The sequence below is a fragment of the Sciurus carolinensis genome, chromosome 17 (genome assembly GCF_902686445.1).
Source record: "Sciurus carolinensis chromosome 17, mSciCar1.2, whole genome shotgun sequence".
Taxonomy (NCBI): Eukaryota; Metazoa; Chordata; class Mammalia; order Rodentia; family Sciuridae; genus Sciurus; species Sciurus carolinensis.
Window position 1 is genome coordinate 23470963 of NC_062229.1, and position 17221 is coordinate 23488183.

The following is a 17221-nucleotide window of genomic DNA, read 5'->3' on the forward strand; positions in this document are numbered from 1 at the left end:
ATAAGTAAAATTCTATGACCTAGATTTCTTACATAATGAAACACACCTTAACTTCAGGCACACTTACAATGGAATGTTTCTAAGAGAGATTCTATAATGACTAATTACAAATAACATTCCTTTTCCAAGACAGTTGCAAATGCAACTAACACATGCCTCTTGCTTTTCAGTGTGGCTAAGCATGGATCCACCAATGCTCTGAGCATGGCTAAATCAACTTACCTTATAAAAGCAGCAATGGACTCAGATTTTGTAGGCTTTTCAACTGGAGCTGAATTCTCTCCTTGCTACTCCTCATCCCGAGGCTGGGCCTCCTCCTGGGAAGTATGATGCTGGGTCACTAGAGTGGAGGCCCCCACAGGGAAACAAAGGTGCTCCAATCATAGAAATTCATTTACTAACTCTAACAATAAGGACAAGTTTTGTTAGTGGCATGAAACACACACACTGAATACAATGGCCTCACTTCAGGACTTGTCATGACCCATTCTAGACCCACCAAATGTGAGCTGTCCTACACCAGCACCTGTAAGATACCAAGAAGGAGATGTCAAGGTAAAGAAGGGTTTGTAGGCCCGAGAAGCATTTTCTCCAAGCCCAGAGTAAAACCTGCTTCAGTCTGCATTATAATCCCATAATGACTATAATATAAATCTATCTAATGTAAACAGACAGTCACACTGTCCTAGATTGGGAAAATATCAACTCAATGTTTAAACCATTTTCATGGTTTGAAAAGTACATCTACAGATTCTACCCCATTTAATCCAACTACCCTGTGAGGGAGGAATTATCTTTCCCTGATAAGGAAACTGAAACACAATTTATACAACTCATCCAAGATCTCATAGTGGCCTCAGAGTAGAATGGAAATCTGCATGTAACAATTCTGACTCCAAAGCTTTCCATGCTTACATTACTTATTTTCAGGATATCACACTGTAAGTCACAGTTCATTGCTTAAGACAATATTTTACATTAACATCTTCAAAGGTTGAAAGGGACAAAACGGACCCAATAGCTGTGGACCACAGCTACAAAACTAAAACACTTGCAGAATAACTACCTTTGGGGGTAAACGGACAATCTACATAGGTAGAAGATGCACCACAGGACATACATGCTCAAGAAAAGAGCACTATCATAAATTCTAAATTATCTATCCATCAGGGAAAGAGTCCTTCCTCTTGGAAATGCCAAGACTCTGAGATATAGGTGTAAATTACAAGATGCTGTCAAGATCCACAATGACAGCAGAGTTGTGCCTTCCAAGAAATTTCAAGAGAAACCATCAGATAAGGTCTCATTTCACTGTGGCCCATGAGCTGCAACCAAAAACAGTTTGAGAGCCTGCAACTGGCCTGCTGAATTCAGTCTACCAGCTACAGTGTATGGCAAGCCCCCATGGATTGGGGTTGTAAAGTGAGATAGCCTCTGCCTTGCAAAATCGCAATTAAGTGACCAATGTTGCTACAAAAGGACTAGCTAGCAAGCATGCTGACGCCATTCTCCTGGCTTGGGATTTTGAGTACCCCTGGGATTCCAATTCACTGCAAACAAAGGACCCAACATGCATTAGGTCTTCCCCTGCAAAATGGGGCAAGTCACCACCAGCAAACAAAGAACACATCACCCCTTGGCCTCCCCCAGTGACAAGGTCGGTGCAAAAAGGGGCAAACCAGGAGAGCCAGAATGCACCAGGCCTCTTTCAGGAACAGCGGTGCTGGCCGCACCGGGGGAGGAGGGGCAAACAAAGGTCTCAGGGCACTAGAGAGACTTCCTCCAGGCCCTGCCTTGAGGAAACGGGAGCATCCCCTGAGGAGAAGGCGTCGTTGCGCCAATGAAGCTGCCTCTCCCGCGGCCTCCGCTGAGCCCCTGGCAGCGAGGCCCGCCCCGGCGGACCGGTCTGGCCCCCGCCCCCGCCCGGCTCCATGGCAACGGCAGGCCGAGGCCTGGCTGCCCCCAGCTCGGCCGGGCCGGCTTCGCGGGCAGGCCCAGGATGCCCGGCCTGCTCCTCAGGCCCGCTGGCTGCTCCGCCCCACTCTCCGCCAGGCCGGCGGCCGGACCCGGGCTCCGTCTCGCGCCGACCACCCCGGGCCGCGGCAGGCTCCTCCGGGGGGGCACGAAAGGGGAGAATAAAAAGCCCAATTCACCTGTTGTTACAGATGTGAAACAAGCCTCGGTGCACGGCGCATGAGCCGCGGCCCCCCTCCACGGCCGGACTACAACTCCCACCAGCCGCGGCGCGGCCCTTCCGGGTCTTGCGACGGAAGTCCCGCCGGCCGCCCCGGCGCCACCGCCCCCCTCCCTGCGCGGCCCCGCGCCTCGCGGTCGTGAGGTGGTCCCCACCCGGCTCGCGTGGTTGCATTGGTCTCGTGTCGCGGGCGGTCACCTGCGGCCGAATCTGGCTCTGGCCCAAAGGGGTGCGGGGGCGCCGGCGGGACTTCCGGTGCACCGGGAGCGCTGGGTCTCCGCCGGTCTTCGCGCTGCAGCTGCCCCAGCGGCGTGAGAGACCGTGGTACTTCGTGCCCCGTACGTGCCCGCGGCTCCCGTTTGCGAGTGTAAAGGACCAGCCGGCCCGAGCCCGGACGCTGTCTTGCTGCAGCTCTGGCCACCTCCTCCCCGCGCACCTCGATTTTGCGCCCCTATTTCCCATCCCCCCTGGTGTAATGCTTTTTTAGGGAGATGAGCGACTTTGCCTCTTAAGGTGACAAATTGTACAAAGCTAGGGAAAGACTAGGTGGCGCGTGCTGCTCGAGGGGAGACAGTCTGAGAATTCCGCAGCCTTCTGGAAGCAGAAGATTGTCAGATCTCGCGCCGCAGGCCCCCAGGTGAAACGCACGTGCGTGCCCCGTGCAGCTAGCTTGAAAAGCAGAGAGCTCAAGCTCAGTGCAGCTCAGAGGCTGGACCAGGAGTTCACAGCCTGGAAGACAATATTTTAAGATGTAGCCTTGCAGGATATATAGAGAATCAGTACCGTATCCCATCATTTTGTGTCCAGTCTTGCATTTCTTATCCCGGTGCCCAATTAATTTCACATGCATTTCTTGTCCTGGTTCGGTGCCCTGGCCGAGCTACTCAGGAGGCTGAGGCAGTGGAATCTGAAGTTCGAGGCCAGGTTGGGCAAAGTAGCCAGACCCGGTCTCAAGATAAAGGAACAAATCAAAAAATTTAAAAAATATATGTATATTTATATTTTATTATTTTCTTTCTCCATTGGACAGAAGGTTGTGTATAACAGTGGAACATCATTTATTTTTTCAAATAGTTATTACCCATTTTTGCCGAGCAGGGTGGCGCACACCTGTAATCTCATCTGCTCAGGAGGTTGAGGCAACAGGATCACAAGTCCAAAACCAGCCTCAGCAATTTAGCGACGCTCTGTCTGTCTCCCTAAAAACTAAAAAAGGGCTGGCTCAGTGGTTAAGGGCCCCTGAGTTTAATCCCTGGTTTAAAAAAAAAAACAAAAACATATATATATATATATATATATGTCCCTTTTCAACAGGGCATGATCTTTTTTTGTGTAGGGATAAAGATATCTCCCTGAGCAAATAGACGAGCATGCTGTTTGTCAGTTGCTAAGCAGGTGAAGACACAAAGACTTGCCCTCAGGGAGCTTACTTAGCTAGCATCTAGTACAGAAGATGACACCATTGTGTGAAGCAAAAGGAAAGAAATGTTGGAAAGATGACAAAGTGCTACAACGGTTCAGGGAAAATGACAAAATGAACACTATGAGCAAGTACATCCAGGTGGAATAAGGAAACACACAGTACTTCAGTGTGACCAGAAGTAAGTGTGAAGGCTTTAGAGCCTTCCCAACTCTTGGGAATGTGATCCTAAGATATTTTGACTATTTTTGAGTGTTGGGGATCAATCCAGGGCCTCAAGCATCCACTGATGAGCTACACCCCCATCTACTTTTTGTGTGTATGTGTGCCAGGGATTGAACCCCAGGGAAACTTAACCACTGAGCCCAAGCCCCAGCTCTTTTTATTTTTAATTTTGAGATAGGGTCTTGCTTAGTTGCTTGGGGCCTTACCAAATTGAGGCTGGCTTTGAACTTACAATCCTCCTGCCTTGGCCTCCCAAGTTGCTGTGATTACAAGCATGTGCCACCCATGCAAGGGTTTTTTTCTTATAAGAGACAAGTTCTATGTTGCCCAGGCTGGCCTTAAATTTGCCACCCTCTTGTCTCAGCCTCCCATATAGCTGGCATTACAGATGTGTGCTACCACACCTGGATCTTCCCTTATAAAAAACTAATGTGGGGCTGAGATTGTGGCTCAGTGGTAGAGCACTTGTCTAGTATGTGTGAGGCAATGGGTTCAATTCTCAGCCCCACATGTAAATAAATGAATAAAATAAAGGTCCATCAACAACTAAAATTAAAAAAGAAAAACACTAATGCTACCTGATAGAGCCCCATGCTTGACCTCACATAATCATAATTACCTCAAGGCCCAATTTCCAAATGCAGTCATATTGGGAGTTAGGGTTCAATGAGTAGGTTTTGGAGGATACAACTCAGCCCATAATGATATCAATTAAATGAAGATTGGTGCAACAATGAAAAAGAATGAGTCTGATCTAATATACAGACACAAAAATACCTAAGTAGTGTTAAGTCAAAGGCAAGTTCTATGCCCAGTATGTTTATAATCCTAATCGCTTTTTTTTAAACAAGATCATGTGTTTATATGTATGCTTATGTAAACACAGAACATCCTGAAAGAACCAAGCTTGAATTCATAACTACTCAGGAGGCTGAGGTGGGAGAATAGTAAGTTTGAGGCCAGTGTGAGCAATTAAGCAAGACCCTGTCTCAAAGTTTTAAAAAAGGGCTTGGGATTAGTTCAGTGGTAGAGCACTTGCCTAGCATGCACAGATCCTAGGTTCAATTCCCAGTACCTAAAAAAAAAAAAAAAGAGAAAATTCTGAAAGAATATGATACCTTTATTTTATTTATTTTTATGTGGTGCTTGCTGGTTACAATGATGCACACTTGTAATCCCAGAAAGTGGCAGGCTGAGACAGGAGGATAATGAATTCAAGGCCAATATCAGCAACTTAAGAGATCCTACCTCAACATAAAAAACAAAAAGGATGTAGTTCAGTGGTTAAGTACCCCTGGGTTCAATCCCCAGTACCAAAAATAAGTTGTGTGTGTGTATGCACCTCTTACATGGCCAACTGGGTACTCTTCTATGTTGTTGGAATTGGATGACCAAAAGTACCTTTTATGATAACACTGAGAATTTTGCTCAGTAGTAGAGCGTGTGGTTACCTTACATAAGGCTCTGGGTTCAATCCCCAACACTAAAATAATAGTAATGAATGAAGAGCTAGGATATGTGAGGCACTGAGAAAGATTATAATGGGAACCATTAATAAATCTGTTCTAGCCATATATGTATTTTTTAATAAATTAAACTTAGATGTACTGTGTGTATGTGAATGCTTGCTTTTTTTTTTTTTTTCCTCTCAGTGCTGGGAATGAAACCCAGGGCCTTGCACATGGTAGGCAAGCATTCTACCACAAAGCTACATATTGAGTACTATTTGGTCTTTGTCCCTCTTTCCTGGCATTATAACTCCCATCTTTAAGAAACTTTGAAATGATTGTCTTTTTTTTAAGTCCTTTTGACCAAATCATTTTTTTTTTTAATTTTAACGTAGATGGATACTATACCTTTATTTATTTCTATCTGGTGCTGAGGTTTGAACCCAGTGCCTCACTTGTGCTAGGCAAGTGCTCTATCACTGAACTACAACTCCAGCCACCAAATCATTTTTCGATAACCTTTTTTCTTTCTTTTTGCAGTACTGGGGATTGAACTCATGGGTGCTCTACCACTGAGCTACAATCCTAACCCTTTTTAGTTTTTTTTAATTAAAAAAATTTTTTTTTGTAGTTGTAGATGGATAGCATGCCTTTTTTTATGAGTGCTAAGAATCAAACCTAGTACCCCACACACACTAGGGAGGCTCTCCACCACTCAGCCCCAGCCCCAGCCCTGCTTTTTAGTTTTTGAGAAAGGTCTCACTAAATTGCTGAGACTGGCTTCAAACTAGGAATCCTCCTGCCTCAGCCTCTCATGTTGCTGAAATTATAGGCAAGTGCCACCATGCTTTGCTTCTTTTTATTTTGTGAGACAGGGGTCTCACCAAGTTGCCTCAGGCTGACCTCAAACTTGCGATTCTCTTGCCTTACCCAAATGTGTTCTGGGTTATGCCCCTGCACCCAGCTTGGCACGTTTTTGTAAACTGAACTTTATTTAGAACACAATCATACTCATTTACTTGTATGTGTGTGCGTGTGCACGCGCGCAGGCGATTGAACTCAGGGCCTTGCATATACTAGGCAAGCACTCTACCACTGAGCTACATTCCCCAGCCCTTTTTATTTTGTGACAGTGTCTACCAAAGGGGCTTAGGCTGGCCTTGAACTTGCAGTCCTCCTGCCTCAGCCTTCTGAGTAGCTGTGATTACAGACATGTGCCACCATGCCCAGCAAAATTATTTAATTTTTGATGAAAAAGAATTTTTTTAAACAAAAATGAGATCATAGAGTTTTTCAAATTATCTCGATCAAAAAAGTTGGATTCATTCCCTGTAAGAACTAACTTTCCTCTCCACAGCTCCAGGCAGATGAAATAGCTTTTTGAACTCCTCCAGTGGGTTTTCCTTGCTCTCTCAGAAGTTAAATAATAGAAACAATGTACCTGGGGGAACTCCATGATCCAAAAATGCTGACTCATTAGTGAGAACTTTCTGGCAAGTTAGTTAACCTCTCTGTGCCTCAGTTTCCTTTTCTGCAGTAATACAATTGTATTTAGTACAGATCATGGCATATAGTCCCTCATAAATCCAGTAACTATCATTATTTCTAGAGCGTAAGTTCTTAGCATGATTTGTAACTTACCTATTTTTTTCTTATCATCTGACCTAGACAGTTTATCAGGTCATCTTTCTCTAGTCTTTTCCCCCTAATCTCCTTCACACTGCAGAGATAATGTTATCTTCCTAATATATAAATCTGATCATGTCATTTCCTCTGTTAAAGCTGGTTTCCCAGTGTTTAAACGTATAGTCAATATTTTCTACCACAACCAAATCACATCGCTTGTACCCTCATGGACTTAAACAGCACTTCACCAAGAATTCTTTCACCATTCAGTGCCTTTGTTTCAATTGTTCTCTATGTCCAGAATGTCCCTTCTTCCCTGAACACATTTTATTCATTTAAAAAAGGTCTGAAAAACTCCTTAGACCTTCTCACAAGCAATTAGTGACTTTCTCCAGGCCATACAGCATCATGTCCAAACTTTGTTAGTAATATAAAACCTTCCTGCCGCTAATGAGAGCCTTTATGTACCATTTATTAGATAACAGATCTTGGTCCTGGTGGCGAGGATATATTTGTACACAAGAAAAATACCAGGTCGTGGTAAGTGAGATTAGTGTTCAAACTCATACGATCGATTGGAGCTCAAGGGCAAAGCGCCTGCGTGGGGAGACCCTGGGTTCCAGTGCTACCACGGCAAAAAGATAAATAAGAAAAAAGTATTTTGAAGACGTGAGGCGGAGTGCCTTTCACATGCACAGGGGAAGGTAGCGCAAGCCGAAGCACCGGCAGCGGGAGCGTGAGAGGGGTCAGCAAGGTCGAGGACGCACCGCAGCGTCCGGAGGGTCACGCAACTCTCGGCGAGGGGTCTGCGGCGCGAAGGCTGCCCAAGCAGCTTTTCGCTGGGTCCATCCTGCCTACGGGCATTTCTGGCAGCGGCTCTGGTCACGACGCAGAACCTCGTTGCGACAGTGGACACACTCAGGAAGACCCTGGACAACCTGCCCTGCTGAGGCCGACACCGAGCGGTTGCTCTGCCCAGCGGTCGTAGGCGAGACGGGAAAACGCATGTGGAAGATGCTTTCGTGGTTGCGGCGCAGGTACGACGCGTGCGCCTGCGCGCGCTAGCTTCGGTTGCGGCGCCGGTGCCGAGGGGGCGGAGCTTCCGCGCCGGAAGGGGGCGGGGCGGCAGCCGAGCGCGCGGGTGCGGACGGGAAACCGCGAGGGCCGGGGCGGGTGGCGGGGCGACGGACGGCGACGATGGCCGCGGCAGCGGGCAGCGGGCCGGGGGCGGCGACGGGCGCAGGGGGCGCTGGGGGCGCTGCGGCGGCTGCGGGCCTAGCGGTCTATCGGCGGAAGGACGGGGGCCCTGCCGGCAAGTTCTGGGAGAGCCCGGAGACGGTGTCTCAGCTGGACTCGGTGCGCGTCTGGCTGGGCAAGCACTACAAGAAGGTGGGTGCGCGCGCCGGCCAGGGCCGCTGGGGCCGGGGCGGCGCGGCTCGGGTGTCCTCCGAGCCGCGCGGGACAACAAAGGCGGCGCCGCCCGCCACGCCCCCGCCGCCTCGCGCGGCCTGGTCCCGGCCTGCCGAGAGCCGGCGCTCCCGAGGGCGCGAACCTCCTCTTTTGTTAGCTCCTGGAGTGTGCGGACGGGGTTCGTTAGGGATCGAGCTAGTGTGGTCGAACCAGCTCAGGTTTTACTTAGAGACTGGGTTTCCCAGCCTGAGGTAAGGAAGGATTTGCTACCTCCTGTGGATTTGCTAAGGGATTGTGGACGAGTGTCCTCGGAAGTTAATTACGTAGGTTAGTAGCATGAACTACGGACAGTACTAAGTAAGGAGAACCTCAGGACTTAAAAAATGACGGTTTCACTTTATGGCACTTTTGGGTCGTGTGTGGTGTGAGGTAATGATCGGCAGTATGAAATGCGTTCTTCAATGAAGCCTTCCCTGAGGACCCCATTTATACCAGAACACCCCATTTCATATTACCTTTATTTTCTTAATAGTGATTTTAATTTTCTTTCACTTATTCGTTTCTCCTACTTTGGAATGTGAATTTTGCTGAATCAGCGGCTTTCAGTTATGACTTAAAAAACTTGTTTATAACGTTTTCAAATTTCCCCACGATGTAAATATGCAGAAATGATTCTCATAGACGGTGTAATAAAGCAGATAGCCAAAAACACTCCACTCCCAGATTTTCAGGAGGCTCCTCAATTCTGTTCTTCCCCTTCTATAGCACTGGGGCAAAGGCTTTGTCAGGACCTTGTTCTGGAAAGGAGTTGGTGCTTGGTGCCTTATAAGGTAACCCATCAATAAAAAGTGAAGTTAGCAGACATGGTGGCACATGCCTGTAATCCTAGTGACTCGGTAGATCAGGCAGGAGGATCTCAAGTTGAAGGCCAATCCCAGCAGTTTAGCAGGACCATGTCAAAAAATGAAAAGGTCGGTGGTAATAAAAATTAAAAATAAATAAAAATAAAAAATGAAAGGTCAGTGATAAATAGTGCCCCTGGGTTCAATTCCCAGTACTGGGGGCCGGGGACGGGGATGGGGCCAGCAGTGTCATATTTATTTCAAATAGTTGCTGAGACTTTATGAATTGCAGCTGTTCTGAAAATGCAGTATTAAATGCAATAGAAATATTTAGTCAAAGTTCATCAATTTGATACCAAATAATATGATATTAATAATTAGTAACTTTGTCTTTAAAGTCTGAGTTGTCATTATCCTAGATCTCCACCCTGTAGGACGGATATTGATCAGCCTCATAACCACTTCTTCACCTACCCAAGCAGATCTCAAAAGGATTATCAAAGCCTAAATGTTTACTGAATGAATGAAGAGATAAGCTAGTATAGAAACTTTTTCAATAGGGTCTACAGCTTAGTGACCTGTCGGCTTTTGACAGGTGTTAGGCACGGGCAGAGATCTTGCGTTCCTTTGATATTATGCTGTAGTACTTTCTGAGGGACTGTTCTTTATCTGAAGTTTGAGGAAGTGAGAGACAATAATTATATTTTTAGGCACTTTGATTTTTTTTCCTTTTGAAATCAAATTTGGAACTATAGATTTTCTCATTTACATGTAGGCAGACAAGAATATTAATCTCTTATACAACAGGTTACTTTTTTGGTGTAGCAATAGAGCTTCTAGAATTGGCTAAGGAAATAGAATAATTGAAACTGACCCCCTCTCCTGTGTTGGGGATTGAACCCAGGGGGTGCTCTACCACTAAACGACATGTCCAACCCTTTTAATTTTATTTTAAGACAGGGTATAGCCAGGAACAGTGGCACTTGCATGTAATCCCAGCTGTTCTGGAGGCTGAGGCAGAAGGATCTCAAATTCGAGACTAGCCTCAGCAATTCAGGAGGCCCTAAGCAACTCTGTGAGACTCTTGTCTCAAAACTGAAAAAAGAAAAAAAGATCTGGGGATGTAGCACAGTGGTAAAGCACCCCTGAATTCATTCCCTAGTGCCAAAACAAAAACCCCCCAAAACAAAAAACTAAAAAGGGGTGGGGATGTAGCTCAGTTGTGAAGGTCCTTGGGTTCAATCCCCACAGGGTTTCTCTAAATTGCCTAGGCTGGCCTAGAACCTGTGATCATCCTGCCCCTGCTTCCTGAGTTGCTGGTATTACAGGTATGCTCCACTGTACCTAGTTTGTTAATTCTTTTAAATTTTATAACCTTAAACCAATACTTTTGATTTTAAATTCAGTGAAGCTGTTTTTTGGTGTTTTTGTTTTAGTGCTGGGGATAGAACCTGGGGCCTTCTACACAGATACATCCTTAACCTACCCTCCCCACCTGTACTGATGCTTTAACAGAACTACTCAGGGGGCTGGGGAGATAGCTCAGTCGGTAGAGTGCTTGCCTTGTAAGCACAAGGCCCTGGGTTCAATCCCCAGCACCCCCCCCCCCAAAAAAAAAACTACTCAGAAGGGCTGTTCCTTTGAATATGGAGGAAGAGAGTGGGAAAAAGCAGATAATAGTCATTTCCCTCTCTTCCAATGCTCAGTGCATTGATATGGGCCCCAGTTTCTTAAACTGGGGTAGCCTTAGGCTTGGATGATCTTGAGGTTTGTTTGGATGGTGAAGAAGTGGCTGTGAGGCTAGCTGACACATTTCTCCCACAGTGTTGAGGCCTAGGCTAATGTTGACTCAGCATCCCTGAGGCTTTAAAGTGAAAGTTAAGTTTGACTTGTATTTCTACTTTGTATATACATTGATGGGTTTGAGTAAACATTGCTGTTGCATTTAACAATGCATTTTCAGAGCAGCTGCAACTCGGACATCTCAGCATTTTCTGAAATAAATGTGACATTGCTAGCTAGCTCCATACCCCTGTGTCTCACCCCCCCACCCCGTACTGGGAATTGAGTTCGAGAGCACACCCTACCACTGAGCTATACCACCAGCCCTTTTTATTTTTTATTTTGAGGCAGGGTTTCACTAAAACACCCAGGCTGGCCTTGAATTTGCAATCAGTCCTTCTGCCTCTGCCTCCTGAGTCACTGGGATTATAGGCATGTACATGCCTATTAGCCCCAGTTAACATGCCTGTTAGCCCCAGTTTTATTAATGAATTTACTGTTTATTCAGTGAACAGTTGAGGAACTACTATATCTCAGGTATTTAAAACAACTCACCAGAGTCAGGCATGATGGTGCATCCCTGTAAATCCAGTGATTAGGAGGATCACAAGTTTGAGGCCAGCTTGGGCATTTAGTGAGACCCTGTCTCAAAAATAAAAATGAAAAAAAGGACTGGAGGTGTGACTTAGTGATAGAGGACCTCTGAGTTCAATCCCCAATACCTGTTCCACCCTCTGCCCCTCAGACTCCACAACCCAGACAGGCATTGTGGTGTATACCCATAATCCACCTGTTCATGATGATGAGGCAGGAGGATTACAAGTTCCAGGTCAGCCTGGGGAATTTAATGAGAACCAGTCTCAAAATTAAAAAAGAAAGAAAAGGTTTAGGGATAAGCACTGTGACAGAGTGCTTTCATAGCATGCCTAAAACATTGGCTTCAATCTCAGATTTGCTTAACTTTTGCTTTTTTTTGGTTCCTGAGGTCCAACCCAGGCTTTACCCATGTCGTGCAGGAGCTCTACCATTGAGTTATACCACCAGTTCTTGACTTCTGTATTATAATAAAATTTATTCATTTTGTTAAAATATGCCCCCGCCTCCCACCCTGTGATGCTGGGGAATCCGACTCCCATGCTTCCTGTATGCTAGGCAAGTGCTCTAGGACTGAGATAAACCACAGTTCCTAAAATTTATTTTTTCACTGAGATATGTAATATCTGAAGTGGATTAAAAATAAAAAATCCAGTGGTTCTTAAGTGTGATTCCCAGGCCAGTAGTGCCACCTGAGAACTTGTTTGAATGCAGTTTCTTGGGCCTGACCTGTTGAATTAAAAATTCTGTGCATGGGGCTGATAATCAGGAGATTCTGTTCCGTGCTGAAATTTGAGAACCATAGTTATAGACTAACAGTTAACATCATCTATGCCTAATTAATTATGTAAAACTTGTTTCCACTGTTTTAATTCCTATTTGACATACGTGTATCACTTTGTGACCATAAAGAAATGTTTCTACAGAACATCTTATGAGTAATATCAAAGGAAGGAAGTTGTTTTTTTGTTGTTGTTGTTTTGTTTTGTTTTGTTGTTTTCTTTTTTGGTACTGGGCATTGAACCCAGGGGTACTTCACCACTGAGCTACATACCCACTATAAAATTTTTTTTACTTTGAGACAGGATCTTCCTAAGTTGCTGAAGCTGGCCTGGAACTTGTGATCCTCCTTTCTCCACCTCCCAAGTCACTGGGATTATAGGTGTGCTGTATCACACCCAGCTAAAGGAAACTTTTATAATGATAAAAATGAGTCGTCTAGAAAAGGGACAGGCAAAAATTTTCCCTAAAAGGCAGATAAGTTACGTAAGACATTGTGCACCCTGGTGTCTCTCACTTGCAGCTACTCAGCTCTGCTGTTTCGTGAAAACAGAAATTGATTATATGTAAATGAATGTGTTGTATTTCAGTAAAATTTAGGGAAATTTAAATTTGAATTAAATGTACTTCAAAAAAATTTTGTAGTTGTAGATGGACTGCAAGCCTTTATTTGTTTTTTAAATTTTTTTGTGTGTTGCTGAGGATCGAACCCAGTGCCTTACACATGCTAGGAAAGAGCTCTGCCTCTGAACTACAGCTAACTAACCCTTACGTGTATTTTTCATGTGTCAAGAAATGGTATTTAGTTGGGTGTGATGGTGCATACCTGTAGTCCCAGCAGCTCTGGAGGCTAAGGCAAGAGGATCACAAGTTCAAAGCCAGCTTCAGCAACTTAGTGACCCTGTCTATAAATAAAATATTAAAAAGGGCTGGAGATGTGGCTCAATATTTAAGTGCCCCTGAGTTCAAGAAAGAAAGAAATGGTATTCAAATTTTTTTCCTCTCCAACCATTTAAAAATGTAAAAACCATTCTTAGCTTGTGGACACAGAAAATGGGCAGTTGACTGGATTCTGCTCACCTCTGCTAAAATACTTTATATAAATAAAGCATTTCAAGAAAATGCCAGTTTTCAGGAGATAATTGTCATGCAGCTGTTTCATTTATGGTGGAAAGCTTACACAGTCAACAAATAAAAATTTGAATATAAAAAGATTGCCATTTTATATTATGCTGTTTCTTTGGCAGCACAAATTGAGAATGCCCAGTAATTGTGGACTCAGCAGCTGATGGTATTTTTTAGTATATCAGTTAAACATATTTAAAATAAGATGGTGACTCTCCAACGCTAAAAATTTAAAATTTATTTATTTATTTTTGATCCTGGGGATTGAACGCAAAGGCCCTTAACCACTGAGCCACATCCCCAGCCTTTTTTCATATTTTACTTAGAGACATGGTCTTGCTAAGTTGCGTAGGACCTTGCTAAGTTGCCAGGACTGGCTTTGAACTCAAGATCCTCCTGCCTCAGTCTCCTGAGCCACTGGGATTATAGGTAAAAAAATAAATATTTTTAATAATAGAAAACATACCACATTAACCTTGAGATGTTGTATAGTACTTGGAAAGATGTTTGCTACTAAGAAGAAAAATTAAGTTGTTCCTTATGGAAACACGGCTCTTTTTCCTGCTCAAAATTGGGTGCAGTGGTGCATGACTATAATTTTAGACTTGAGAGGCTGAGGCAAGAGGATCACAATTTCGAAGCTAATCTCACCAAATTAGTGAGACCTTAAGTAATTTAGCAAGACCTTGTCTCAAAATAAAAAACAAATAAAAGGTATACAATGTATTAAAAGGAGGTATTAGCTGAAGGCACAAGCCTGTCATTCCACCTATTGGAGAGACTGAGGCGAAGTTTCACAGATTTGAGGCCAGCCTTCCAAACTTTGTGAGACTCTGTCTCAAAATAAAATAAAATAAAAGGGTCTGGGAATTGACTAATGGTGGAGTTCTTACTTAGTATGTACAAGGCCCTGGGTTCAATCCTTAGTACCACCAAAAAGCAAATGAAGGGTTTCAACTTTTTTTTTCTCTTTTCCTGTCCCCCTTCCCCCAGTACTGGGGATTGAACTCAGTCTACCATTTAGCTATATCCTCACCCCTTTTAATTTTATTTTTTAATAGTATCTAACTGAGTTTCCAAGGTTGGCCTCAAACTTGGGATTCTTCTGCCTCATCCTCCAGAGTGACTGGGATTTCAGAGAGGGTGGTATCTTGAAGCTGCTTTAACTCGTTTTCTGATTTTTTTTTTTTTGTACTGGGGATTGAATCCAGGGACACTTAACCTCTGAGCCACATCCCCAACCCTTTTTATATTTTATTTTAGAGACAGGGTCTCTCTGAGTTTCTTAGGGCCTCACTAAGTTGCTGAGGCTGGCTTTGAACTTATGGCCCTCCTGCCTCAGCCTCCCCGAGCTGCTGGGATTAAGGCATGCGCCACCACCCCCAGCCTCTGTTTTTTTTTTTCCCCCTTCCATTACTGGGGTTCAAATCCAGGGCCTCTACCATGCTGGGCAAATGCTCTACCCCTGAACTACACCACCATCTCTCTTTCCCTTTTTTTGGTACCAGGGATTGAACCCTGGGGCATTTAACCACTGAGCCACATCCTCTGCCCTTTTTTATTTTTTTATTTTGATACAGTGTCTCTAATTTGCTTAGGGCCTTGTTAAATTGCTGAGCCTAGTCTCAGACTTTCAGTCCTCCTACCTCAACCTCCCAAGTTTCTGGGATTATAGGCATGCACCACCATGCCTGATTTACCCAGTTTTATTTTTAAGTACACACAGATGTGTTTTCTAAGTCTCTAAAGCAGAGAGCATGTCTAATATATCTCTAAATTTGCCAGAATGCCAGTGCTTTGGAGGTATTAGAGTAAATTGACTTTATTTTGTGCAACAAATGTACCAGTTTTTTAAACCCTTTCTTTTCCTTGCAGTATGTTCATGCAGATGCTCCTACCAATAAAACTCTGTCTGGATTGGTGGTACAACTTCTTCAGTTCCAGGAAGATGCCTTTGGGAAGCATGTCACTAATCCGGCTTTCACCAAACTCCCTGTAGGTATTTCAACTTACAATGGTGGTATCTTTATTTTTATTTTTTGCAGTATGAGGTATTGAAATAGGGGTGCTGTACCATTGATCTACATCCCCAGCCCTTTTTTCTTTTGAGACAGTGTCTTGCTAAGTTGACTAGACTAGTCTTGAACTTGTGATCCTCCTGCCTCAGCCTTCTGTAGCTGGTATTACAGGGTTCCCCAAACCTACACTGGTGGCATCTTTGGTTTCTTTGGTTTCCATACCCTTGAATGTAGCCCACAGCTGATTTCCTTTGTTGTTGTCGGCTTGTAGAATAAAATAAGGACTCTGAACAGAATTACAGCTGTAGTGTATTTCTGTTTTTTACCTATTGGAGGTTGCTTTTTCCAGAGTCATTTAGCTTTTGCATTAAACACTGCAACAATCATTAAAAAGATTTAATATTTTACTATTACAATTTCCTGTTGTCTCTGCTATACCATCTAGATCATTCTTTTTCCTGATTGGATTCGTGTGACTAGGGTACCATTTTGTGGGTTTTTTAATTTAAGAGATGGGGTCATATTATGTTGCCCAGGCTGGCCTCAAACTCCTGGTTTTAAGGGATCTTCCTGCTTCCACTTCCCAAGTAGCTGGGACTACAGGGATATGCTACCTTGCCAGGCTATTTTGTGGAATTTTTATATATTGTCAGTGGGGAACCTTCTAGCTTGTGAAAATACAATTCTTATGTCCTTATAATTGGTTCATTTTTAAATTTTGTCTTGTTCTTAACTCTTTTTTTTTTTTTTTTTTTTCTTTTTCTTTTTTCCCTTATTGGTTATCAAACCTAGATTCTCTCGGGTGCTGGACAAGTACTCTTACTACTTAGCCCTTTTTTAAACTTTTCTTTTTTTTTTTTTTTGCGGTGCTGGGGATTGAACCCAGGGCCTTGGGCTTGCAAGGCAAGCACTCTACCGACTGAGCTATCTTCCCAGCCCCCTTTTTTAAACTTTATTTTGAGACAGGCTCTTACTAAGTTGCCCAAGCTGGCCTCAAACTTGGAGTCCTCTTTCCTTTAGCCTCCTGAGTATCTCAGATCATAGTCATGTACCCAACAGCAGGTCTTGCACAACTGGTGTTTTGACTGATAGTTTGACTTGGTCTAGAAGTAGTAGGTTTTGCTTTATTTCCTTTTAAGATTTGTGGGGTTTGTTATCTTTTGAATATTTGGTTTTGTAGAGAGAAAAACCTGGCATTACCTATTTTCCTGTTTTTTATGCTGATCTTTTATTTAAATTTTTTTAGTTGTAGATGGACACAATACCTTTATTTATTTATTTATTTTTATAGCTTAATGTATCTTAATAGCAAACACAGAAGACAGACAACATTAAAAACAGGTACTTGCATGTAGGACAATTCAGTTAGAAAAGAACAGTGAATGCATGGAATAGAAAAGAAGAGTGAATGCATGGAATCTACCGTATGATAAAAATGCTACAAACACCATTTAGTTGCCGTCAATAAGAAATTTACTTGTTTAAAAAATCCAAATGCTGGCATTGTTCAACAGTTTTATTTATAATTGTTATAAATTTGAACTGCTGAAACTTGTTCACTGAAACATTTTGACTTGCATTAATGCGTTACATCCCTGCATTTATATTAAAAATTCACACACAAATGAAAATGGAAAAACAGCCAATACCTGATTTCTGTCCACTTTTTTTCCACTCGCAATCATATACTTAGGTACCTTTTGACCCCATGGAAAAAAATATCTAACGTTAATAACAGGAAGAAGAGAAAAAAAATT

General features: G+C 43.7%; 1 protein-coding gene across 2 annotated transcripts in view; it reads left to right on the forward strand.

Moving 5' to 3' along the window:
- The first annotated feature begins 8095 nt into the window (after positions 1 to 8095).
- The window catches only part of Smarcc1 (SWI/SNF related, matrix associated, actin dependent regulator of chromatin subfamily c member 1), a 164623-nt gene continuing 155497 nt past the window's right edge, over positions 8096 to 17221 (forward strand). For both annotated transcript variants that reach the window (XM_047532340.1, XM_047532341.1), the window contains exons 1-2: positions 8096 to 8302; positions 15322 to 15441. In XM_047532340.1, the coding sequence (XP_047388296.1) occupies positions 8111 to 8302; positions 15322 to 15441 (312 nt within the window). In that variant the 5' untranslated portion in view covers positions 8096 to 8110. The remainder of the gene's footprint in view (positions 8303 to 15321; positions 15442 to 17221) is intronic.